Genomic DNA, 25477 nt, shown 5'->3' with positions numbered 1-25477 from the left:
GGGAACCACTGGTAGTGCAATCATGTATAATGGGATCCTATAGCAGACACAACAAAAAGCTTTCGGTAGTCTCTCTACTTCCTGTCTGTGTCACCTAACTCTCGATGGAGCCAGCGCAGAGATGTAACGTAAACCTAAATACCAGGAAATTATAATACAGCTGCTCTGTAAAACGGCAGGCAGCGACAGGCTAGTCAGAGTTATTACAAAAGGCAATGTAAATAAAATGGAACCATACAGCCGCAGCTGAGGCAACATAGGGGCATATGTATTAAGCCTGGAGAAGTGAGATAACGCACCAGCCAATCCGCTCCTAACAGTCATTTTTCAAACCCATTACGATTGGCTGGTGCGTTATCACCTTTCACTTCTCCGGGCTTAATACATCTGTCCCATAGTTTGCAGCCATGACCTACAGCCATACCTGTGTGATTGATGGACATAACCGTTGCTGCTCAAGGTGTGAAAATTTCACGTGAGGTCGACTTTTGTTCTGGCCTCTCGCCCTCTTCTTCTCTTCATTCGTTTCACTTCGCTCATCGTGGTCATCGTCCAGCTTAGTCCTTTTCGCTTGAGGTTCTGTTGAGACATCACTATTCTCACCAGCATCGCTGCTCTGCTCAGAAGAAACCGTCACTTCTGTGTCTTCTTTATTGGCCGAATCAATAAAACCATGAAATTTCTCCTTGGTAGTTAAATATCTGCAGGAATAAGAACATACAACTGTGTACATTATGGGTGTCCCAGATTAAAAGGAATAAGCCTGCCTTTACATACATATTGTCAATGTTATCAGAAGCTCTTATCATAGAAGGCAGCCTGTATACTAGATCTGGCGGTCATTCAATGGTTTATAAGGGCTGGCTGAAAATAAAATAATAATAAACCCATTATTTATTATATGTCTTGCTTACTGGGCTTTAATAGCAGCTACACCTCTGTCAGAATCTTCAGGTCCAGCTTCCACTTTGCCATTTTCATTGCTCGGATGGTCTCCTTCTGCCATTCTGCAAGAAAGAAAAACAAGAGTAAAGTAAACTTGTGAGCAGGAGCCTCTTACATCAAGGTCTATCCTTTAGCACCCAGTCTTTATTATGGAGCTCCAATATGGTGTGAATACACTAGAGCACAGGTTCTCAAACTCGGTCCTCTGGACCCCACACAGTACATGTTTTGCAGGTCTCCTCACAGAATCACAAGTGAAATAATTAACTCCATCTGTGGACCTTTTAAAATGTGTCTGTGAGTAATTAATACACCTGTGCACCTGCTGGGTTACCTGCAAAACATGCACTGTGTGGGGTCCTGAGGATCGAGTTTGAGAACCACTGCACTAGAGCAAAGGTTCTCAAACTCGGTCCTCGGGACCCCACACAGTGCATGTTTTGCAGGTCTCCTCACAGAATCACAAATTAAACAATTAGCTCTACCTGTGGACCTTTTAAAATGTGTCAGTGAGTAATTAATACACCTGTGCACCTGCTGGGTTACCTGCAAAACATGCACTGTGTGGGGTCCCGAGGACCGAGTTTGAGAACCTGTGCACTAGAGCAGTGGTTCCCAAACTCAGTCCTCATGGACCCCCAACTGTTCACATTTTCCAGGTCTCAATACAGAACCACAAGTAAAATAATTAGCTGCACCTGTGGATCTTTTAAAATGTGTCAGTGAGTAATGAATATACCTGTACTCATATTTTCCAGGACACCTAGCTGGAACTGTTGGGTATCCTTGAAGACTGGGGGCCTAATTCAGATCTGATCGTAGATGTGCTAAATTTAGCACATCTACGATCAGTTTCTCTGACATGCGGGGGGACGCCCATCACAGGGCTAATCCGCTCCGTATGTCAGCCCCCCCCCTGCACAGGTGCAAAAGCATTGCACAGCGGCGATGCTTTTGTACCTGACGAGTAGCTCCCTGCCAGCGCAGCTCCTGCACGCAAGCAGGCCGCTACTCATCGCATCCCGGGTCGCAGCAGCTGCATGTGATGTCACTCTGCCGCGGCAGCCCGCCACCCCCTCTGTTGTTCGGACTGCGCACCACCAACGGCGTTCTAAACGCCGTTGGCACGCCCTCTCTCACCCCACGACCGCCTCTGCCTGTCAATCAGGCAGAAGCGATCGCAGCCCTGAGATGCTGATAGCATCTCACTGGGCTCCCGGGGTGCGCGTTCCACAAAGTAAATCAGACTGCGATCACTGCCGCGATGCACCCTAATTACCCACAGGGTTTGGGAACCTCTGCACTGAAGCAATAATGCTAAATACATTTTACTACAAAGTCTTTTGCTATATTACTATGAGAATAGGATATTATATAAGTAATCAGTTATACGTTTACTGGAAAAATATGTAATTTAAACCTAGACAGTATATAATCATAGTGAATAAAACAGCTATTTTGCTTAAATTCATATTTTACTCATTTCCATACAAATGTAATTAACGAGTCTTCCATTAACTCCATCCAGAAAACACACTTCCTAGGTTAAATAATGTATTCTGGCAGAGGTTCTCAAACGCTGTCCTCAAGGCACCCAACGGTCCAGTTTTAAAGTTTATCCATGCTTGGTCACAAGTGACTTAGAGGTCTATTTACTAAGCCTTGGATGGAGATAAAGTTGCTGGAGATAAAGTACCAGCCAATCAGCTCCTTATTGTCATTTTTCAAACACAGCCTGTGACATGGCAGTTAGGAACTGATTGGCTGGTACTTTTATCTCCAGCGACTTTATCTCCATTCAAGGCTTAGTAAATAGACCCCTAAATTAGCACCTCAGTCAATTCGATTTAACCATCTGTGCTGAGCCATGGATAAACCTAAAACCTGGAGCGTTGGGGCGCATTGAATACTGCGTTTGAGAACCGCTGTAACATGGTTTAATAAGTGTGATTAAGTCACAGGTTCTCAAACTCGGTCCTCAGGACCCCACACAGGGCATGTTTTGCAGGTCTCCTCACAGAATCACATGTGACATAATTAGCTCCACCTGTGGACCTTTTAAAATGTGTTAGTGAGTAATTAATACACCTGTGCACCTGCTGGGTTACCTGCAAAACATGCACTGTGTGGGGTCCTGAGGACCGAGTTTGAAGAACCTGTGGACTAAGTAATACAAATGCACACCGATACAAATATTGCAGTAAGTAGTTTGGTTGTTTGTTTTTTTTAGATGTATGCACAAAAACAAACAAGTAACAATTAACTTTAGAAGAGGGATTGCAGTATTACTTTTATTATCATCAGTTACTTTAATAGAACCAGCATATTCCATTGCACTTCACAACTGGGAACAAAACAGTCATAGAACAAGACTGGATAATAACAGACAGACAGAGAGGTAAGAGGGGTTTGCACACAAGCTTGCAATCTGCTGGGACATTAATTCTAAAGGCTTCACCTTGCTTACATGCTGTACTTTATGACTGCCAATGTGGTATATATATATATATACTGAATATAGAAGGAGCGTTAATACATGATTGTGGGGCCAGATATCATCTCATAAAACACATACTGCAATACAGTCACTATGCTCTATAGGTAATATACACACGTAACGTGTCTGTGGCTGATACACTGGGACGCCACTGCTTTCTCCACGCTGAGTTGGGAAAAGGAGAGATTTCACTGGGTGCAACCTTAATTGCGGTCCCCCATTAGCCGCTGGTGGGCTTTTTTTTATCAGTCCGACTCCGTACAGAAACATCTCCGCGGTAATCGGGTTCCGTTACACTCTGTTCACAAACGTACACCTTATCTCCACAATTATATCCTAGCCCAGCCGGCACTCGTGACTGTCATGTGACATACAGTAACTGGCATTATTTGCAGTGCAATCTCTAATCAAGATCCAGTGGTGTATTTTATTCATATCTTATGTATGTGTGTGAAATAAGACAGTGGGGACAAAAGTGCATGCAGGGGCAGCAGTAGCAGCAGGAGGTGTGTATCTACCGTGCAGCTAATGTCAGGGTCAGTGTAGCAGGAAGCAGAGGCTCCTGGCTCCATCTCCCGGAAGTTATTGCATTGCCTGCAGCAGCAGCAGCAGCGATACATTGTGTCAGGTTAGGAGGATCTGAATCCTGCAGTCACATAGCAGCAGCAGCCATGGAGGACAGATGGATGCAGCACCGCCTGTGGATCCTGCCCCTGCTCCTCAGCCTGGCCATGGTTTGGGGGAGCCAGGCCATCAGCACCCCAGCACCAGTCCCTCTCTCCAGACGTAAGACTCAGGGCTGGGATTGGGGAGGGGGTCTCTTGGGGGACACACAATGGGCTGCCTAGCTGTAAATAGTAAGGTATATGCCATGAGATATATATATATATATATATATATATATATATATATATATATATATAAAAATTTTCATCAGATATTTGCGTTTGCAAAGGCTAGGAACATAGAAGAGTAATATCTGTCAGATAGGGATGTATTTGGGAATCCTCAGTTCTTTGTCGCCCGACTGATCTATTTATATTTAAAGTTGACACAAATCACTGAATTTGTGCATGAAAGTCTTCTATATGCCAACTCTACAGTACAGCCCTTTCGGAGCGCACTAGCACTATACTGTCCATAAAAGACTTGCCATGTAATCTATTTTATAAACCCTTTGGAATAATTATGTCAGCGTTCTGTCTCTAAGAAGTTGCTGACAGTGAGTTTGGATAATTAAGTGTCATGGCATTCAATCCCAACGCAAAGCATGGCGCATAACACAGAAGGTTTATAGGGGACCTGCTGAGCGCTGCGTTACGGCATGCTGGACTCAGTGCGGATTTGTTGCCGGGTTAAAAACTTGAAGCCAGACTTGTTTGACCTATTTGTGTACACTGCTGGTGTCTCCACTGATTGCAACGTGCATATTTTATATCTGGTTTAAATAAAGATCTGCACTAAATGAGGATTATATGTCACAGACAATGAACCTGCACTGATGCCAGAAGGAATTGGCAGAATGTAAGCGGATGGTGCCACAGCTAACCTTTCACGTTCCATTGACCATCACTGCAATTTAGAAGTGCTTCCACAAGGTCACTAGTAGCATCGCGACCACTAACCGTCACTGACTATTGTAGCCGTAAGCACGGCCACCAACAGGGGGGGACTGCCGGAACTGGAATCCTGGGCCCTGGCAGTCGGACAGAAATGGGGGGCCCATTTTGCTCCTCTCACCGGCCTTCTACTACCCTGTGCACAAAAGAGAGAGGGGAAGTGGGGGTGGTGATCCTACCACCCACCCCACCTGCTCCTACCACCCACCCCACCTGCTCCTACCACCCACCCTACCTGCTCCTACCACAGCGCAAGGCCCATAAGTGTCTAATGGTGGATACACTAAATGCAGCCTCGCATAACTCTTGTGTGATTACAGAGACTAGTTTGAGATGGCTGAGATTATCATATGGGTATCGGGTATAATGCCACATTATACAGGGGTAGATGTACTAAGCAGTGAAAAGAGTGGAGAAGTGAGCCTGTGGAGAAGTTGCCCATGGCAACCAATCATTTTATAATGTGCTTGTGTAAATGGTGATTGGTTGCCATGGGCAACTTCTCCACTGGCTCACTTCTACACTATTTTCACTTAAGTCATAACCGAGATGCTTTATGATCAGAATCTACTTTATTGGCCATGTATACTCACGTATACTAGGAATTGTTTGCGGTTTACAATGCTTCACCAAAGTAACATAAAAGGAAAAGGCATAACAAAACACACATACACACATAACATACATTAGTATAAAATACTGTTTATAATTACATAGCAGTTCATTGCACCACTGTAAATATAATGTTTCATGCGCTTTGTGTTATTAAAGCTGCTCAAATAAAATAATGGAAATTGATAAACAGTAATGAGCGCTTAGAAAAGTTATGTGGCACCTGTAAAAAAGATTTTTTGTTAGCATATGTTTACAGCTCTTTTTAGGAGCTTTGTTGCGGTATGGCACAGTCCATGAGAGATCTAACTATCCCTACCTCACTCCCAGTCCACGGGATTCCTCAGCCTGATGGTAAAAGTCGCTGTCCGTGGCTTAGATGTTCTTCTCCTCTACCGCTGCGTCCAGCGGAGAGGCGGAGTGTGGCGGGGTTTGACGGGTGACGTCACTCGGCGGCGTCCGATCTCTCCGGCGGCAGAATGTCCTTGTAATACCGCTATCCACCAACGCGTTTCGTGCTGTACCTAGCACTTCTTCAAGGTTGAAGAAGTGCTAGGTACAGCACGAAACGCGTTGGTGGATAGCGGTATTACAAGGACATTCTGCCGCCGGAGAGATCAGCGACTTTTACCATCAGGCTGAGGAATCCCGTGGACTGGGAGTGAGGTAGGGATAGTTAGATCTCTCATGGACTGTGCCATACCGCAACAAAGCTCCTAAAAAGAGCTGTAAACATATGCTAACAAAAAAACTTTTTTACAGGTGCCACATAACTTTTCTAAGCGCTCATTACTGTTTATCAAGTTCATTGCACCAGTCTTGTTAGGCATAATTTAGTATGTGGACAGCTAGTGGAAAGAAGCTTTTTTTGGTTCTGGTCAACTTGGCGAGAATGGACCTATAGCGCCTGCCTGATGGAAGTGTTTCAAACAGGACGTGACCAGGGTGCAGCTTGTCTGCCACAATTTTCCCTGCCCGCATCTTGACTCTGGACAGGTAGAGGTCCTGAACAGAGGGGAGAACGGCTCCAACGATCTTTTCTGCGGTCCTCACCACCCTCTGTAGCCTCCGTCTGTCACACTCATTGGCAGCTCCATACCAGACTGTGATCGAAGAGCATAAAACAGACTCCCCAATGTCTGTATAGAAGATAATCAGCAGTTTCTGTGAAATATTGAATTTCCTGAGTTGCCTCAGGAAGAACAGCCGCTGTTGCGCCTTCTTGACAATGGAACCTATATTTGGCCCCCATTTAAGGTCATGGCAAATTGTGGACCCCAGAAATTGAAAGGAGTCAACCCACGACACCACGCTATCGGCTATCACAAGTGGGCGCATGGCAGCAGGTTTCCTTCTAAAATCTACCATCATCTCAACCGTTTTAAGGGGATTTAGGTCGAGGTTGTTCCTGCCGCACCACTGTGATAGCCGATCCACCTCGCTTCTTTAATCAGCCTCATCTTCGTCTTTGATTAATCCAATGATGGTAGTATCATCCGCAAATTTTATGACTTTTACCGATTGTTCAGCTGAAATACAGTCATTGGTGTATAAAGAGAAAAGCAGGGGAGAGAGTATACATCCTTGGGGGGGGGCCCTGTGCTGATCGAACACACACTAGATGAACTTTCCTACTTTCACCACCTGTGTCCTTGCTGTAAAAAAAAATCTGCAATCCAGGAGCATGTTGATACAGGAACCCCTAAGGAGAGAAGTTTGGACTGCAGGACACTTGGGACGATTGTATTAAAGGGCCTAATTCTGAGTTGATCGCAGCAGCAAATTTGGTAGCAGTTGGGCAAAACCAAGTGCACTGCAGGGGGGCAGATGTAACATGTGCAGAGAGAGTTAGATTTGGGTGGGGTGTATTCAAACTGAAATCTAACTTGCAGTGTAAAAATAAAGCAGGCAGTATTTACCCTGCACAGAAACAAAATAACCCACCCAAATCTAACTCTCTCTGCAAATGTTATATCTGCCCCCCCCTGCAGTGCACATGGTTTTGCCCAATTGCTAACAAACTTGCTGCTGCGATCAACTCAGAATTACCCCCAAAGTCAACAAATAAAACCCTTGTATAGGTGCTTGGTCGATACAAGTGCTGTAAGATATAGTTCAACCCCAGATTGACTATCTAATGCCCCCTACAGACTTGGCGATCCGCCGCCGAGCTGCCCAACGGCAGATACGGCGACGGGCGACCTGGCGGCAGGGGGGAGGTGACGGGGGAGTGAAGTTTCTTCACTTCCCCCGTCACCTGGCTCCATAGCACTGCATGCTAATATGGACGAGATTGTCCATATTGGCCTGCATGCATAAGGGACGGGGCACCAATGATGAACGAGTGCGAAGCCGCGCATCGTTCATCTTTGGTGCCTACACACTTCACGATATGAACGACTTCTCGTTCATTAATGAATGAGAACGTTCATATCGTGCAGTGTTATCTGCCAGTGTGTATGGGGCCTTTAAGACAGCTTGGGAATTTCTTGGTCCTAAAGCAGTGATAGGCACACTTCATATATTATGGATAAACTTAGCAATAAATTTAAATATTTACTCAACGAAGAAAGAGACTTCTATCTGCAATAATATAAGCAGGCGTTGTTACATGCTATAACAGATAAGTCTAACCATAAGGAAGGAAGGAGTCGGAGTCTGCAGGTGTAAGCATGGTGGATTTATGCTGCCCCAGGGCCACTAGTTGCCCATCACTGGCCTGAAGCATTACTACTTAGAGTTAGGGATGGCTGTGGAGATCCAATGGTTCAACGTCATCCATGACACACATCCCTGCAAATTTTTTTATTTTTTTTGTGTGTGTTTCATCCTGGCACCAGGACACAAAGCCTAGCTCAGTCCCCCAACACTAAGCTCAGCCCTAACCTGTGGTTGGCCCACTACCCAGAGAGTAATAGAGCAGGGTTGACCATTTTTAGGGAAAAACTGTCAATAGTTCCCTATCTATGGTTTCAAACAATCAAAGTTACCCATCAGTGTTACCATTGATGGCTAACCCACTGATGGCAACTCCTACTTTAAGTTGACTTATAAAGTAGACCTCTAAGACAGTGTAGTGCAGACAGTTTGTGGGTTGGACCAATGATTAGTCTATCAAGTCAACGAGTGACAGCAATGTGTAGTTTTATTCAAGCAAATTACAAGTTCCTTGTGTCAGTGCTGTTGTAGCAGGATCTAGTCACCCGCGCTTGAAGGGAAAAGCACTTAGGGCTTTATTTTCATACAATATTTGTCCTGCTATAATGTGTAACTGGCTGCTGGCAGCATCATTTCTGCAAATAGTCAGCCAGATGTACTAAGCTTGAAAAGTGATAAATATCACTGTGATAAAGCACCAGCCAATTGGCTCCTAATTGTCATTTTTCAAACACAGCCTGTGACATGGCAGTTAGGAGCCGATTGGCTGGTGCTTTATCACAGTGATTTCTCTAACGTCCTAAGTGGATGCTGGGGACTCCGTAAGGACCATGGGGAATAGCGGCTCCGCAGGAGACTGGGCACATCTAAAGAAAGCTTTAGGACTATCTGGTGTGCACTGGCTCCTCCCCCTATGACCCTCCTCCAAGCCTCAGTTAGATCTCTGTGCCCGAACGAGAAGGGTGCACACTAGGGGCTCTCCTGAGCTTCTTAGTGAAAGTTTTAGTTTAGGTTTTTTATTTTCGGTGAGACCTGCTGGCAACAGGCTCACTGCATCGAGGGACTAAGGGGAGAAGAAGCGAACTCACCTGCGTGCAGAGTGGATTGGGCTTCTTAGGCTACTGGACATTAGCTCCAGCGGGACGATCACAGGCCCAGCTTGGATGGGTCCCAGAGCCGCGCCGCCGGCCCCCTTACAGAGCCAGAAGGCAGAAGAGGTCCGGAAAATCGGCGGCAGAAGACGTCCTGTCTTCAACAAGGTAGCGCACAGCACTGCAGCTGTGCGCCATTGCTCTCAGCACACTTCACACTTCGGTCACTGAGGGTGCAGGGCGCTGGGGGGGGGCGCCCTGAGACGCAATAAAAACACCTTGGATGGCAAAAAAAAATGCATCACATATAGCTCCTGGGCTATATGGATGCATTTAACCCCTGCCAGAATCCATAAAAAAGCAGGAGAAAAGTCCGCGAAAAAGGGGCGGAGCCTATCTCCTCAGCACACTGGCGCCATTTTCCCTCACAGCTCCGTTGGAGGGAAGCTCCCTGTCTCTCCCCTGCAGTCACTACAGAAAGGGTTAAAAAAAGAGAGGGGGGCACTAATTAGGCGCAGTATTAACTATACAGCAGCTATAAGGGGAAAAACACTTATATAAGGTTATCCCTGTATATATATAGCACTCTGGTGTGTGCTGGCAAACTCTCCCTCTGTCTCCCCAAAGGGCTAGTGGGGTCCTGTCCTCTATCAGAGCATTCCCTGTGTGTGTGCTGTATGTCGGTACTTTTGTGTCGACATGTATGAGGAGAAAAATGATGTGGAGACGGAGCAGATTGCCTGTAATAGTGATGTCACCCCCTAGGGGGTCGACACCTGAGTGGATGAACTGTTGGAAGGAATTACGTGACAGTGTCAGCTCTGTATAAAAGACAGTGATGGCATGAGACAGCCGGCTACTCAGCTTGTGCCTGTCCAGACGTCTCATAGGCCGTCAGGGGCTCTAAAGCGCCCATTACCTCAGATGGCAGATATAGACGCCGACACGGATACTGACTCCAGTGTCGACGGTGAAGAGACGAATGTGACTTCCAGTAGGGCCACACGTTACATGATTGAGGCAATGAAAAATGTTTTACACATTTCTGATAATACGAGTACCACCAAAAAAGGGGTATTATGTTCGGTGAGGAAAAACTACCTGTAGTTTTCCTGAATCTGAGAAATTAAATGAGGTGTGTGATGATGCGTGGGTTTCCCCCGATAACAACGGATAATTTCTAAAATGTTATTGGCATTATATCCTTTCCCGCCAGAGGTTAGGGTGCGTTGGGAAACACCCCCTAGGGGGGATAAAGCGCTCACACGCTTGTAAGGGCTCTACCTTCGCCTGAGATGGCCGCCCTTAAGGATCCTGCTGATAGAAAGCAGGAGGGTATCCTAAAAGGTATTTACACACATACTGGTGTTATACTGCGACCAGCAATCGCCTCAGCCTGGATGTGCAGTGCTGGGTTGGCGTGGTCGGATTCCCTGACTGAAAATATTGATACCCTAGATAGGGACAGTATATTTTTGCCTATAGAGCATTTAAAAGATGCATTTTTATATATGCGTGATGCACAGCGGAATATTTGCCGACTGGCATCAAGTCTAAGCGCGTTGTCCATTTCTACCAGTAGAGGGTTATGGACACGTCAGTGGTCAGGTGATGCGTATTCCAAACGGCATTTGGAAGTATTGCTTTATTAAGGGAGGAGTTATTTGGGGTCGGTCTTTCAGACCTGGTGGCCACGGCAACAGCTGGGAATTCCACGTTTGTACCCCAGGTCGCCTCTCAACATGAGAAGACGCCGTATTATCAGGCGCAGTCTTTTCGTGGACAAGCGGGCAAAAGGTTCCTCATTTCTGCCCCGTGACAGAGGGAGAGGAAAAAGGCTGCAGAAATCAGCCAGTTCCCAGGAACAGAAACCCTCTCCCGCCTCTGCCAAGCCCTCAGTATACGCTGGGGCTTTACAAGCAGAATCAGGCACGGTGGGAGGCACGGGCCGTCTCAATGAATTTCAGTGGGCTCACTCGCAAGTAGACCCCTGGATCCTTCAGGTGATATCTCAGGGGTACAAATTAGAATTCGAGACGTCTCCCCCTCGCCGTTTCCTAAAGTCGGCTTTACCGATGTCTCCTTCTGACAGGGAGACAGTTTTGGAAGCCATTCACAAGCTGTATTCCCAGCAGGTGATAATCAAGGTACCCCTCCTGCAACAGGGAACGGGCTATTATTCCACACTGTTGTGGTACCGAAGCCGGACGGCTCGGTGAGACCGATTCTAAATCTAAAATCTTTGAACACTTACGTACAGAGGTTCAAATTCAAGATTGAGTCACTCAGAGCAGTGATTGCGAACCTGGAAGAAGGGGACTACATGATGTCTCGGGACATCAAGGATGCTTACCTTCATGTCAAAATTTACCCTTCTCACCAAGGGTACCTCAGGTTTATGGTACAGAACTGTCACTATCAGTTCAGACGCTGCCGTATGGATGGTACACGGCACCCCGGGTCTTTACCAAGGTAATGGCCGAAATGATGATATTCCTTCGAAGGAAGTGAATTTTAGTTATCCCTTCCTTGGACAATTCCCTGATAAGGGTAAGATCCAGGGAACAGTTGGAGGTCGGTGTAGCACTATCTCAGGTAGTGTTGCGGCAGCACGATTGGATTCTCAATATTCCAAAATCGCACCTGGTTCCGACGACGTGTCTTCTGTTCCTAGGGATGATCCTGGACACAGTCCAGAAAAAGGTGTTTCTCCCGGAGGAGAAAGCCAGGGAGTTATCCGAGCTAGTCAGGAACCTCCTAAAACCGAGCCAAGTCTCAGTGCATCAATGCACAAGGGTTCTGGGTAAAATGGTGGCTTCCTACGAAGCAATCCCATTCGGCAGATTCCACGCAAGAACTTTCCAGTGGGACCTGCGGGACAAATGGTCCGGATCGCATCTTCAGATGCATCAGCGGATAACCCTGTCACCAAGGACAAGGGTGTCCCTCCTGTGGTGGTTGCAGAGTGCTCATCTTCTAGAGGGCCGCAGATTAGGCATTCAGGACTGGGTCCTGGTGACCACTGATGCCAGCCTGCGAGGCTGGGGAGCAGTCACACAGGGAAGGAATATCCAGGGCTTATGGTCAAGCCTGGAGACATCACTTCACATAAATATCCTGAAGCTAAGGGACATTTACAATGCTCTAAGCTTAGCAAGACCTCTGCTTCAAGGTCAGCCGGTGTTGATCCAGTCGGACAACATCACGGCAGTCACCCACGTAAACAGACAGGGTGGCACAAGAAGCAGGAGGGCAATGGCAGAAGCTGCAAGGATTCTTCGCTGGGCGGAAAATCATGTGATAGCACTGTCAGCAGTATTCATTCCGGGAGTGGACAACTGGGAAGCAGACTTCTTCAGCACGACCTCCACCCGGGAGAGTGGGGACTTCACCCAGAAGTCTTCCACATGATTAAAAACTCGACAGGTATTGCGCCAGGTCCAGGGACCCTCAGGCAATAAGCTGTAGACGCTCTGGTAACACCGTGGGTGTACCAGTCAGGGTATGTGTTCCCTCCTCTGCCTCTCATACCCAAGGTACTGAGATTGATAAGATGGAGAGGAGTAAGCACTATATTCGTGGTTCCGGATTGGCCAAGAAGGACTTGGTAACCGGAACTTCAAGAGATGCTCACGGAGGATCCGTGGCCTCTACCTCTAAGAAGGGACCTGCTCCAGCAAGGACCCTGTCTGTTCCAAGACTTACCGCGGCTGCGTTTGACGGCATGGCGGTTGAACGCCGGATCCTGAAGGAAAAAAGGCATTCCGGATGAAGTCATCCCTATCCTGATCAAAGCCAGGAAGGATGTGACCGCAAAAACATTATCACCGCAATTGGCGAAAATATGTTGCGTGGTGCGAGGCCAGTAAGGCCCGACGGAGGAAATTCAACTGGGTCGATTCCTACATTTCCTGCAAACAGGAGTGTCTATGGGCCTGAAATTGGGGTCCATTAAGGTTCAAATTTCAGCCCTGTCAATTTTCTTCCAAAAAGAACTAGCTTCAGTCCCTGAAGTTCAGACGTTTGTAAAAGGGGTACTGCATATACAGCCTCCTTTTGTGCCTCCAGTGGCACTTTGGGATCTCAATGTAGTTTTGGGTTCCAAAAGTCACATTGGTTTGAACCACTTAAATCTGTGGAGTTAAAATATCTCACATGGAAAGTGGTCATGCTGTTGGCCCTGGCCTGGGCCAGGCGCGTGTCAGAATTGGCGGCTTTATCCTGAAAAAGCCCTTATCTGATTTTCCATTCGGACAGGGCGGAATTGAGGACTCGTCCTCAGTTTCTCCCCAAGGTGGTTTCAGCGTCTCACCTGAACCAACCTATTGGTGGTGCCTGCGGCTACTAGGGACTTGGAGGCCTCCAAGTTGCTAGACGTTGTCAGTGCCCTGAAAATATATGTTTCCAGGACGGCTGGAGTCAGGAAATCTGACTCGCTGTTTATCCTGTGTGCACCCAACAAGCTGGGTGCTCCTGCTTCTAAGCAGACTATTGCTCGTTGGATTTGTAGTACAATTCAGCTTGCACATTCTGTGGCAGGCCTGCCACAGCCAAAAATCTGTAAATGCCCACTCCACAAGGAAGGTGGGCTCATCTTGGGCGGCTGCCCGAGGGGTCTCGGCTTTACAACTTTGCCGAGCAGCTACTTGGTCAGGAGCAAATACGTTTGTAAAATTCTACAAAATTGATATCCTGGCTGAGGAGGACCTGGAGTTCTCTCATTTGGTGCTGCAGAGTCATCCGCACTCTCCCGCCCGTTTGGGAGCTTTGGTATAATCCCCATGGTCCTTACGGAGTCCCCAGCATCCACTTAGGACGTTAGAGAAAATAAGAATTTACTTACCGATAATTCTATTTCTCATAGTCCGTAGTGGATGCTGGGCGCCCATCCCAAGTGCGGATTGTCTGCAATACTTGTACATAGTTATTGTTACAAAAATCGGGTTATTATTGTTGTGAGCCATCTTTCAGAGGCTCCTCTGTTATCATGCTGTTAACTGGGTTCAGATCACAGGTTATACGGTGTGATTGGTGTGGCTGGTATGAGTCTTACCCGGGATTCAAAATCCTTCCTTATTGTGTACGCTCGTCCGGGCACAGTATCCTAACTGAGGCTTGGAGGAGGGTCATAGGGGGAGGAGCCAGTGCACACCAGATAGTCCTAAAGCTTTCTTTAGATGTGCCCAGTCTCCTGCGGAGCCGCTATTCCCCATGGTCCTTACGGAGTCCCCAGCATCCACTACGGACTATGAAAAATAGAATTATCGGTAAGTAAATTCTTATTATTTATCACTTTTCAAGCTTAGTACATCTGGCCCAATATGAGAGGGGAGGAACTGTAAAATACAGATGCATCAAATTAATGTAGGCAGTAATATACTGTGAAAGTTAAATGTGCAATCCCACATAAATGCATTTTCTGCTTATTTAAAAGAAAAAAGGTGTATACCTTTGTTAAAAGATTGTGGTCATATGATTGCAGAGGGAGTTGGAGCGAGACGAACATTCCAAGGCATCTCTGCTCACTCCATCATGTGTCATGTGACTGGTTGCCATGGTAACCACATGGCATTTTTACAATTAGTAAATCATTCATAGCCACTTGAATAAAAACCTTAAAGGAAAAGAAGAACTTCTGGTGTTTAATTACAGATAGATCCTGTAGGAGGTTATAATATTTGATATCTATGTATCCATGATTTAAAATTAAAATTATCCAGACAAACAGACCATAAGGTTACACAAGCGTCCCTATATGTCAGTCTTCACCTGGACCAGGGGTGTCCAATCTTAGAGTGACATATTAAGGAAATGACTTTGAATTGAGGACCCCAATTTTTCCCCTTGGTTAGCCTCCCAACAATTAGATAAGGGCTCTTTGCTGAGTAACTCTTACTAAAACTGACAAAACTAGTTCAAGTTCAGAATATCGGACCCTCTGGGTTGGCATAATTAAACTGCTTCAGAACAGCATTACACTTGTTCAGAACATTAAAACGTGTACCCTCGCGGGCTTGATGTGCTCCCCATAGGTTACTATTCCCAACAGATGTCCATGTGGACAGTGTTCTGAGGCAGTTTAGTTATGCTAGTCCAGGGGGTCCCATGTTCTGAACTTGAGCCACAAAACTATATTGAAATAAACATATTTTTATGATTTTAGATTGTGATTTTGCTCAGGGTGTTGAGACGCTTAAGGGCCCTACACACTCGACGACTAGCCGCCGAGCTGCCCAATGGCCGATACGGCCGTCAGATGATTCGGGGGGGTTAGTGACGGGGGGAGTGAAGTTTCTCGACTCCACCCGGCCCCATAGCCCTGCATGCTAATATGGACAAGATTGTCCATATTGGCCTGCAGGTATGAACGATCCGGCACCACGATGAACGAGTGTGGGGCCTCTCATCGTTCATCGTTGGTGCCTACACACTGAAAGATATGAACGATATCTCGTTCACTAACGAACGAGATCGTTCATAACTTTCAGTGAATTCTTTAAGTGTGTAGGGCCCATTACATACACTCCTGGAAGATCCAGTAGTAGTTCCCAATCTTTGTTGTTGTCACCCCCCCCCCTTTCCCAGAAAAAAAAACAGAGTGAAGGGGCAGGATGGGGATATAGTACCTGAAGTCATGGGTCCATAGGGAGGGGCCAGGGCAAATATGGAGCAATTCTAGAATTCTAGTAGAATCGCATCATTTTAGCCCCGTCCCCTCCCCACGAAGCTGCTATTCGCTGCATTTTTGAGGTAAAAGGCCTGGCCCCTGCCCTCAAAGAAATGAAAAGTTGCCAAAATATGCCCTGTACTGATGCAAACAGTGGGGTTGTGACGTTGAGTGCAGACTATAGTCTATGTTCTCCTCAGATACTGTCCTGTGTGTATTATCCACAGGTTATGGTATCTCCCACTGCGTCCTATTCCCCTCAGATAATGGCCAGGCCTCACTGTCTCCCCCCTTCATCCATCCCACATTCCTTTTGATGTACAGTCTCCAATTCTACTCCGATCCCTAGAATCACTACCCAGATCTCTATTCTCCTCACACATAGCCATTATTCTTTTCAGAAGCAGCCGCTTGTGTTTGCCCTGTGTCTAACTGCGGCTATGTTGGGGGACAGCCTAGCAATGGGTTACCTGGTCAGACTGCTACTTCTATTTGGGGGGATCCCCTCAGCGCTGTCTGTCTCCCGAGCAGAGCAAGCGCAGTTCTCCTCACTCACATTGGTGGCGGTGCAGGTGGGGGGTAACGGTGGATCAAAGACTCCCAAATATGACCCAGACAGAGGGCCTCACTGAAGCAGATGGAGGGCCGCGTTTAGCCCGCATGCTATTGTTTAGTCGCTGCTGACCTAGACTGACTAATAATCCCATTGTGTTTTAGTCACATAAGAATATTTAGCCTTTTGTACCGCTTTAATAGGCAATTGTGGAAGAACAGAAACATTAGGATTCTGGGTTATTAAAAGCTATCAGTCATCTGACTTGTTATATGATAGTGTAAGTGGCTTTTTTCTCAGTCATCAATGACAGAGTTTAGTGTATGAAAAGAAAAGTACATTTCCATAAAATTCAATACTTTAAACTTTAGAATAAGAAGCTCTTCAGTGCCAATCTCATGCTTGGTTAGTTTTTAATTCGGATTCTCTACAGTACAATTTACATTACAGGACATGCTGATCTGTAGAGCGTAAGCACGGAATGGTATCCAGTGTAGATTGTAATGTACATTTTCCATACTTAAGCAGTGTTCTGACTGGTCAAGACCTCTCCGGCTTCATTTAAAGGGCCTATACATGTCCAGTTTATTCAAATCATAAAGCATCCGAAAAACATTTCTGTACAGTGATGGTTTCCTTATTGTAACAGAATCTAAGATACTAAAGATATAGCAAACTTATGGAGGAGCATGTGCATAACAGCTTAGATAACATTTATATAGTACATTCTATAAAATGATAGCTATAGTTTGATTGGCTGCCATGGGTAATCTATCTGCTTGTAGCGTTCACTCTACCACCCTGTATCTAGTCAGTGAGGAGGGCAAGATTTAAGACGTAATGTGTCGCTGCTGTAGCTCATCACGTATAATATTTTGCCCTCCTCACTGGTTAGGTACAAGGTGCCAGAATGAACACTACACTTGTCCTTTGTAGAAGGTTTGATACATCTGCTTGGTGCCTTACGTATAGTCTACTTTGCTGCAGGCTCTTTCCTAATGGTTTTTTGGTGCAAGGTTTCCAGAAATGGTCTTTATTTTCTTTTCTTTTAGTGAGATATTTTCTTTCGATTTTGACTATATGGTGAAAATCACAAGAAAAGTTGGTGCAGATCGCAAGGTGAAAGTCACCTTGCGATCCCGATTCGATCCCGATGCGCGGTCCCGCCAGGTCGGGATCGCAAGAAAAGATAGATTGTGCAGGCAAGTCAATCCTTGCTAGATCGGTGTATTATCTAGTTCATCTCACATGTCAATGACATCTCACATAAGCCAAAATCTCACATTCGCCAAAATCGTAAGCACACATAGTCCATATCTCAAGAAAAGTTACTCAAAATCTGTGCTATCTGGGCTCCAGGGAGTTCAAGGGAAATCGAAAGTGAAAATGGGGCATAGCAAGGATCTCACCGTGTGTACACACCCTTAGACAGTATTATGTGTGACTAGAGAAAATGTTCCGTTATCTTAAATACCACCAGTTCCTTAAACTTTTATACATGTATTTATAAAGCGTAGTTCTTTTATGTAAAATAATTAGGGGGCCATGTAAAGCCACGCCGAGCCCACGGTATTGAATGCTGGTGTGGCCTAAAAATTATACAATGTAAAAAATGAATAATTGCTGGGCCGGGCGCCATTCTAGAGGTGGCAGGGGAAGGTGGGCGCAGGGGAGAGCATCGCCTTCCTACCTCGCTTGCGGGAAGCGGGTACCTCCTCCTTGGCCGGTGCCATCTTCCCAGTGATGTTTGGGAAGGTGGCACATGTGCACTACAGAGCAATGACTCTGGCACAGTGCCCGGGTAATTAGTACCCCTCCAGCAGCCCGGGCCTAGGTAATTAGTTAGTGTTTCTGGGAGTTGTGGATTATCGGAAATTATATCCTCGTATATCTTTTGTATACTTGGCCAATAAAACTGATACTGATTCTGATACAGGTGGTCTGGAAAACATCAACTGTTGGTAGATCTTAAGGACTGGTTCGGCCACCCCTGCCTTATATAATGCATTTTGGGCCTGATTCTGGGTCGCACTTTGGTCCGAACGCGGCAAGACTTAAAAATGCAGCGCTAATGCAACTACGCTTACCGTCTTGACTTGTACGCATCGCACATCCCCATCTTTTCTGTACCCGAAAGCAGCAGTCGGCATTATTATGGGCATTTGCACCTACCCTGTGGTCTGTGCTAGGGGTAAAAGCACAATTCAGAATAGGTGGGCAAGTCTGGCTACATGCTCATGTCACTCCCACAAAATGGTTTCCATCCGTGGGTACACCCAGTTACACCCAGTCGAAAACCCCGAGATGCCTATTATCAGGCCCTGAGAAAAACGACCAATATGCGTTGGTCTTGGAATCGCTGGGAGACGGGCAGTGATGGGTATGTTGGCTGCGGTGCGTGCGCACCCAACACAAAGCCTCGAGATGTGGCTGCTTTTGGAATGGGATGACAGGTTTACAATTATTTTTTCTCTTACGTCCTAGAGGATGCTGGGGTCCACTTTAGTACCATGGGGTGTAGACGGGTCCACTAGGAGCCACTGGCACTTTAAGAGTTTTAGAGTGTGAGCTGGCTCCTCCCTCTATGCCCCTCCTACCAGACTCGGTTTAGAAAATGTGCCCGAAGGAGCCGGTCACAGCTAGGGGAGCTCTCCACTAAAAGTTTTTTTTAGAGTTTATTATTTTACAGGGAGGCTGGCAACAGCCTCCCTGCTTCGAGGGACTAAGAGGGGGAGTAGTGTCCGCCCTGCGGGGTCTGAGCCGCTGACAGGACACTGTGCACCTGAGGGTGCTGATCGTTAGCCGCTCCAGGCGACCGCTCACTCCCTCAGCATGCCGTCACACCCTTACAGAGCCAGAAAAATTTGGTGGCGAGTGAGTCACCAGCCCCCCTGACAAGCGGGGAGCCGGTGTGAAGATGGCGGCAACAGGGTAGGGAGTGCAGTACTAACTGCGCTCCAGGGCTCAGCGCTACATAGTGCGGCGCTGTGAGGGGAGCCCTGAGCCAGCGCCTATACCCTACACTGGTCAGCAAGCCTGTCAGGGTCCCCGGATAGCTGCCAGCAGAAATCCTCAGGCCAGTATAATATAATGGAGAGCGGGAAGCAGCACCATGTTCTGGGGGCGGTGCTTCTCCTCAGAGCGTACCCAGCAGCGTTCTGCGCATTTTCCTGCCTGCAGTTCCTGTACAACAGATGCTGACAGGGAGAGCTGTCCCTCCAAGCAACTCCAGCTATCCTGTGCGGTACCTGGGGGTTGTAGAAGGGGGGAGGCTGTGTAAAGTCTGTGTAGTCTATTAAGGTACACAGACAGCGCTGGTATTTTCATTAGTTCTACCTCAAATAGTGCTGTGTGTGGGTTGGCTCCAATCTCTGTGTCTCTCTGTGGCATACTTGGGGGGAAATTGTGTCTGATATTTCCCTGTGTGTGTGTTCAGTGGCAGAACTAGTGAGCGGTGGGCCCAGGATCGACAAAATGCAGACAGCGTCCCCCTTGTTACACATAGCGGCAGACAGCGTCCCCCTTGTTACACATAGCGGCAGACAGCGTCCCCCTTGTTACACATAGCGGCAGACAGCGTCCCCCTTGTTACACATAGCGGCAGACAGCGTCCCCCTTGTTACACATAGCGGCAGACAGCGTCCCCCTTGTTACACATAGCGGCAGACAGCGTCCCCCTTGTTACACATAGCGGCAGACAGCGTGCCCTTGTTACACATAGCGGCAGACAGCGTGCCCTTGTTACACATAGCGGCAGACAGCGTGCCCTTGTTACACATAGCGGCAGACAGCGTGCCCTTGTTACACATAGCGGCAGACAGCGTGCCCTTGTTACACATAGCGGCAGACAGTCCCCCTTTTTGCACATTAAGGAAAAAAGAAAGAATTATACTTACTCTCTCCGCTGGCAGTCAGGCTCCTCTGTGCAGCTTCTGGCAGAGATCCCGGGCAGGAGAGAAGGAGGAGGAGGGAGGTGGAGGAGGGAGCCGCAGCAGCGCTGTGTTATTGGTGGAGGCGCTGCTGCTGCTGTCCCTCTGCTTCACCATAGGCTGTTCTCCGCCACTGTAAATGCTGGGATGCGCTTCACAGCGGCGGAAGATAGCCTATAGTGAAGCAGAGGGACAGCAGCAGCAGCGCCTCAACCAATAAAACAGCGCTGCTGCGGCTCCCTCCTCCACCTCCCTCCTCCTCCTTCCCCTCGTGCCGCTGCGCTCCTCTCCGGGCGGCTGTGTGCTGCAGGCAGCGGTTGCCCGCAGCACACAGCGGCATGTAATGAGTCAGTTTGACTCATTACATGCTTTGGGCCCCTGGACAGTGGCGGGCCAAAGTGCAACGCACTGGTTGCACTGGCGGTAGTTCCGCCTCTGTGTGTATTTAATATCTCACATAGCTATGTCTAGAGACTCTGTGTCATATGCTGCAGAAGATGTTTCCTCTCAGGAGGGATCCATTTCATGTACACAGGATTGTAATGCTTTGTCTCAGATCCCTATTGTTGAACCTGAGTGGTTAACCTCTATCAAAGGAATTCTCTCAGTTCTCTACTAGGGTAGCTAATACTGAGACTGAAACTCAGGTGTTGAAGAAGTCTGACAGTTTGGTCAGGCTCTGTACATATTCCTGCAAAATCCCCAAGCCTGTAACATGAAACATGCACTTGCCCAAATTATGCAAGATGACACGGATACCGATTCTGATACTACAGACGTTGATGAGGATGTGCTGAGGGGGTGCAGCTCATGATTGAGGCCATTAGAGATGTGTTAAACATAAATGACACAACACCTGAGCAGGTTGAGGAGGCTTACTTCACTGACAATAAGAAAGCCCCGCTAACCTTTCCTGCGTCTAAAGAATTAAACGCTATATTTGAAAAATCCTGGGAAAACCCGGAGAAAAAATTCCAGATCCCAAAAAGGCTTCTAGTTGCTTTTCCCTTCCCTGAGGAAGATAGAAAAACATGGGAAAACTCACCCATTGTGGACGCATCTGTCTCCAGACTGTCTAAAAAGGTGGTATTACCTGTCCCTGGATATACTGCGTTAAAAGAACCGGCTGATCGTAAAATTGACACTACGCTCAAATCCATTTACACTGCTTCAGGAGTGGCGTTAAGGCACACTATTGCATGGATTTCTAAAGCCATAGTAAAGTGGTCAGGCACATTACTAGAGGATTTGGAAACAATGGATAGAAGTGACATTGAATTGTTTTTACGTAACATACAGGATTCTGCGGGGTTCATGGTGGAATCCATGAAGGACCTGGGTACGCTGACTGCACAGATATCATCCATGTCGGTCTCAGCCCGCAGGGGACTCTGGCTACGCCAATGGTCTGCAGACGCGGAATCCAGTAGAAGTGTGGAGAACCTACCCTACACAGGTCAGGCTCTATTTGGGGACGCGTTGGATGCGTGGATTTCCACGGCAACCGCGGGTAAGTCACCTTTCCTTGCCTCTGCTACACTTTCTACGAAGAAACCATTTTCTTCAGCTGTGCCGCAGTCCTTTCGGACCGCTAAGGCAAAAATGTCCAAGCCTCCTACCACTTTCTTTAGAGGTGGTCGGGCAAAATCCAAAAAGCGTGCACCTGCAGGCTCCCAGGACCGGAAACTTGCTTCTGGTTCCTCAAAATCCTCAGCATGACGGTGGACCTCAAAGCCTGGAGGATGGGCTGGTGGGTGTGAGACTCAGACGTTTCAGACACGTCTGGGTGTCGTCCGGCCTGGTTTCCTGTGTACAGGATATTGTGTCCCAGGGGTACAGACTGGCGTTTCAAGAACTCCCGCCTCACCGATTCTTCAAATCAGGCTTGCCAGCTTTGCTGACTGACAGGGCTGTCCTACTGGAAGCCATCCTAAAATTGGAAAAGTCACAGGTCATTGTCCCAGTTCCACCTCGTATGCAAAACAAGGGTTATTATTCAAACCTTTTCGTGGTACCGAAATCGGATGGTTCGGTCAGACCAATTTTGAACTTGAAATCGTTGAACCATTACCTGAGGGTGTTCAAATTCAAAATGGAGTCTCTCAGGTCAGTGATTTCAGGTCTGGAGGAGGGAGAATTTCTGGTATCCCTGGATATCAAGGCTGCGTACCTCCACATTCCGATTTGGCTGCCGCACCAGGCTTATCTCAGATTTGCACTGTTGGACAGTCACTATCAATTTCAGGCACTGCCATTCTGCCTCTCCACAGCACCGCGGGTGTTCACCAAGGTGATGGCAGAGATGATGGTTCTCCTCCGCAGAAAGGGGGTGAACATAATCCCATATCTGGACGATCTGCTGATAAAGGCATCGTCCAGGGAGAAGTTGTTGCAGTCCATTGTTCTCATGACTCATCTGCTCAGGGAACTCGGTTGGATCCTGAACCTTCCAAAATCACATTTGGAGCCGACCAGGAGGTTGTCTTTTCTGGGAATGATCCTCGACGCGGAAGTGCAGAGGATCTTTTTCCCGGAGGAGAAAGCATTGGTGATACAAACAATGGTCCGGGATGTCCTGAAGCCAGCCCAGGTTTCGGTTCATCAGTGCATTCGCCTTCTGGGGAAGATGGTGGCCTCTTACGAGGCTCTACAGTATGGAAAGTTTCATGGTCGGCCCTTCCAACTGGATCTCCTGGACAAGTGGTCGGGATCTCATCTACACATGCACCAGAGAATACGTCTGTCGCTGAAAGCCAGGATTTCACTCCTCTGGTGGCTGCAACTACCTCACCTTCTGGAGGGCCGCAGGTTCGGGATTCAGGACAGGATCCTTCTAACCACGGATGCGAGTCTCCAGGGCTGGGGCGCAGTCACTCAGGGGGAAACCTTCCAAGGACGGCGGTCAAGCCTGGAATCCGGCTTTCCAATAAACATTCTGGATCTAAGAGCCGTCTACAATGTTCTTCTCCAAGCGGCCCATCTTCTGTGAGATTGAGCCATTCAGGTGCAGTCGGACAATGTAACGACGGTGGCTTACATAAACCGACAGGGCGAAACGAAAAGCAGAGCTGCAATGTCAGAGGTAACAAAAATCATCCTGTGGGCAGAAAAACACACGTTGGCGCTGTCCGCAATCTTCATTCCGGGAGTAGACAACTGGGAAGCGGACTTCCTCAGCAGACACTATCTCCATCCAGGAGAGTGGGGACTCCATTTGGAGGTGTTCACGGAGGTAACAGATCTTTGGGGTGTACCTCAAATAGACATGATGGCCTCTCTTCTCAACAAGAAGCTTTGGAGGTATTGTTCCAGGTCGAGAGACCCACAAGCCGTGGCGGTGGACGGCCTAGTGACTATGTGGGTGTTCCAGTCAGTGTACGTGTTTCCTTCACTTCCACTCATTCCAAGAATTCTAAAACTCATAAGGAGAACAAGAGTTCAGGCGATCCTCATTGCTCCGGACTGGCCAAGAAGGGCTTGGTATGCGGATCTTCTGGATCTACTGCTAGAAGAGCCGAGGCCTCTTCCTCTTGGGAGGACCTGCTGCAGCAGGGGCCGTTCACTTATGAAGACTTACCGCGGCTACGTTTGATGGCATGGAGGTTGAACGCCAGATATTAGCTCGGAAGGGCATTCCAAACAAGGTTATTCCTACCCTGATACAGGCTAGGAAAGGAGTAACGTCTAAACATTACCATCGTATTTGGAAAAAAATATGTATCTTGTGGTGAGTCCAAGAAGCTTCCTACTGTGGAGTTTCAACTGGGACGGTTTCTCGTCTTCCTGCAAGCAGGTGTGGATATGGGCCTGAGGTTGGGAACCGTAAAGGTCCAGATTTCGGCCCTATCCATTTTCTTCCAGAAACAATTGGCGTCTCTCCCTGAGGTTCAGACTTTCATGAAAGGGGTTCTGCACATCCAGCCTCCCTTTGTGCCGCCTACGGCGCCCTCGGATCTTAACCTGGTGTTAGTTCCTCCAATCGGATTGGCTCAAGCCTCTACAGGAGGTTGAAGTCAAGTTTCTCACGTGGAAGGCTGTCACTTTGTTGGCCTTAGCTTCTGCTAGACATGTGTCGGAGTTGGGGGCTTTGTCTTGTAAGAGACCCTACTTGATCTTCCATGAAAATGGAACTGAGCTCCAGACACGTCAACAGTTCCTTCAGAAGGTTGTGTCGGCATTTCATATCAACCAACCTATTGTGGTGCCAGTTGCTACTGACTCCACAGTTTCATCAAAGTCCTTGGATGTTGTAAGGGCTCTGAAAATCTATGTAAAGAGGACTGCTCATCACAGCAAATCGGACTCTGTTTGTCCTGTATGATCCCAAGAAAATTGAGTGTCCTGCTTCTAAGCAGACAATCTGTCGCTGGATCAGGTTCACTATCCAGCATGCGTATTCTACGGCAGGATTGCCGTGTCCTACGTCTGTTAAGGCCCACTCTACTCGTAAGGTGGGTTCTTCCTGGGCGGTTGCCCGGGGTATCGCGGCTTTACAGCTTTGCCGAGCGGCTACTTGGTCTGGGTCGAACACGTTTGCAAAGTTCTACAAGTTCGATACTATGGCCACTGAGGACCTGAAGTTTAGTCAATCGGTTCTGCAGTAGCCTCCGCGCGCTCTCTCCCGTTCTGGGAGATTTGTTACATCCCCATGGTACTAATGTGGACCCCAGCATCCTCTAGGACGTAAGAGAAAATAGGATTTTAATTACCTACCGGTAAATCCTCTTCTCGTAGTCCAAAGAGGATGCTGGGCGCCCGCCCAGCGCTTCGTGATCCTGCAGTGGTTATTTAGTTCAGTACTGCTTAGTTCTTGGTTAAGTACTGTTTTGTTACTTGGTTAAGTAATATTGTTCAGCCGTTGCTGATGTTTCAAGCTGGTTAGCTTGGTTTGCCTTGTATGTGTGAG

At 47.5% G+C, this 25477-nt stretch overlaps 2 protein-coding genes across 3 annotated transcripts in view; one reads left to right on the top strand and one right to left on the bottom strand.

Moving 5' to 3' along the window:
* DUS3L (dihydrouridine synthase 3 like) overlaps window positions 1-3726 on the bottom strand; it is a 67103-nt gene extending 63377 nt beyond the window's left edge. Inside the window, exons 1-3 of one of the 2 annotated variants that reach the window (XM_063921444.1) lie at window positions 3560-3726; window positions 915-1007; window positions 425-701 (exon numbers count right to left, since the gene is read on the bottom strand). In XM_063921444.1, the coding sequence (XP_063777514.1) occupies window positions 425-701; window positions 915-1006 (369 nt within the window). In that variant the 5' untranslated portion in view covers window position 1007; window positions 3560-3726. The remainder of the gene's footprint in view (window positions 1-424; window positions 702-914; window positions 1008-3559) is intronic. The other variant, XM_063921445.1, reaches the window with a different exon arrangement.
* A 223-nt stretch (window positions 3727-3949) lies between these two features.
* LOC134927249 (pituitary tumor-transforming gene 1 protein-interacting protein-like) overlaps window positions 3950-25477 on the top strand; it is a 195623-nt gene continuing 174095 nt past the window's right edge. The window contains exon 1 of the mRNA XM_063921446.1: window positions 3950-4228. Coding sequence (XP_063777516.1) covers window positions 4114-4228 — 115 coding nt within the window. The 5' untranslated portion in view covers window positions 3950-4113. The remainder of the gene's footprint in view (window positions 4229-25477) is intronic.

The sequence above is a fragment of the Pseudophryne corroboree genome, chromosome 5 (genome assembly GCF_028390025.1).
Source record: "Pseudophryne corroboree isolate aPseCor3 chromosome 5, aPseCor3.hap2, whole genome shotgun sequence".
NCBI classification, from domain to species: domain Eukaryota; kingdom Metazoa; phylum Chordata; class Amphibia; order Anura; family Myobatrachidae; genus Pseudophryne; species Pseudophryne corroboree.
This window is presented reverse-complemented; position numbering and strand designations above follow the sequence as displayed.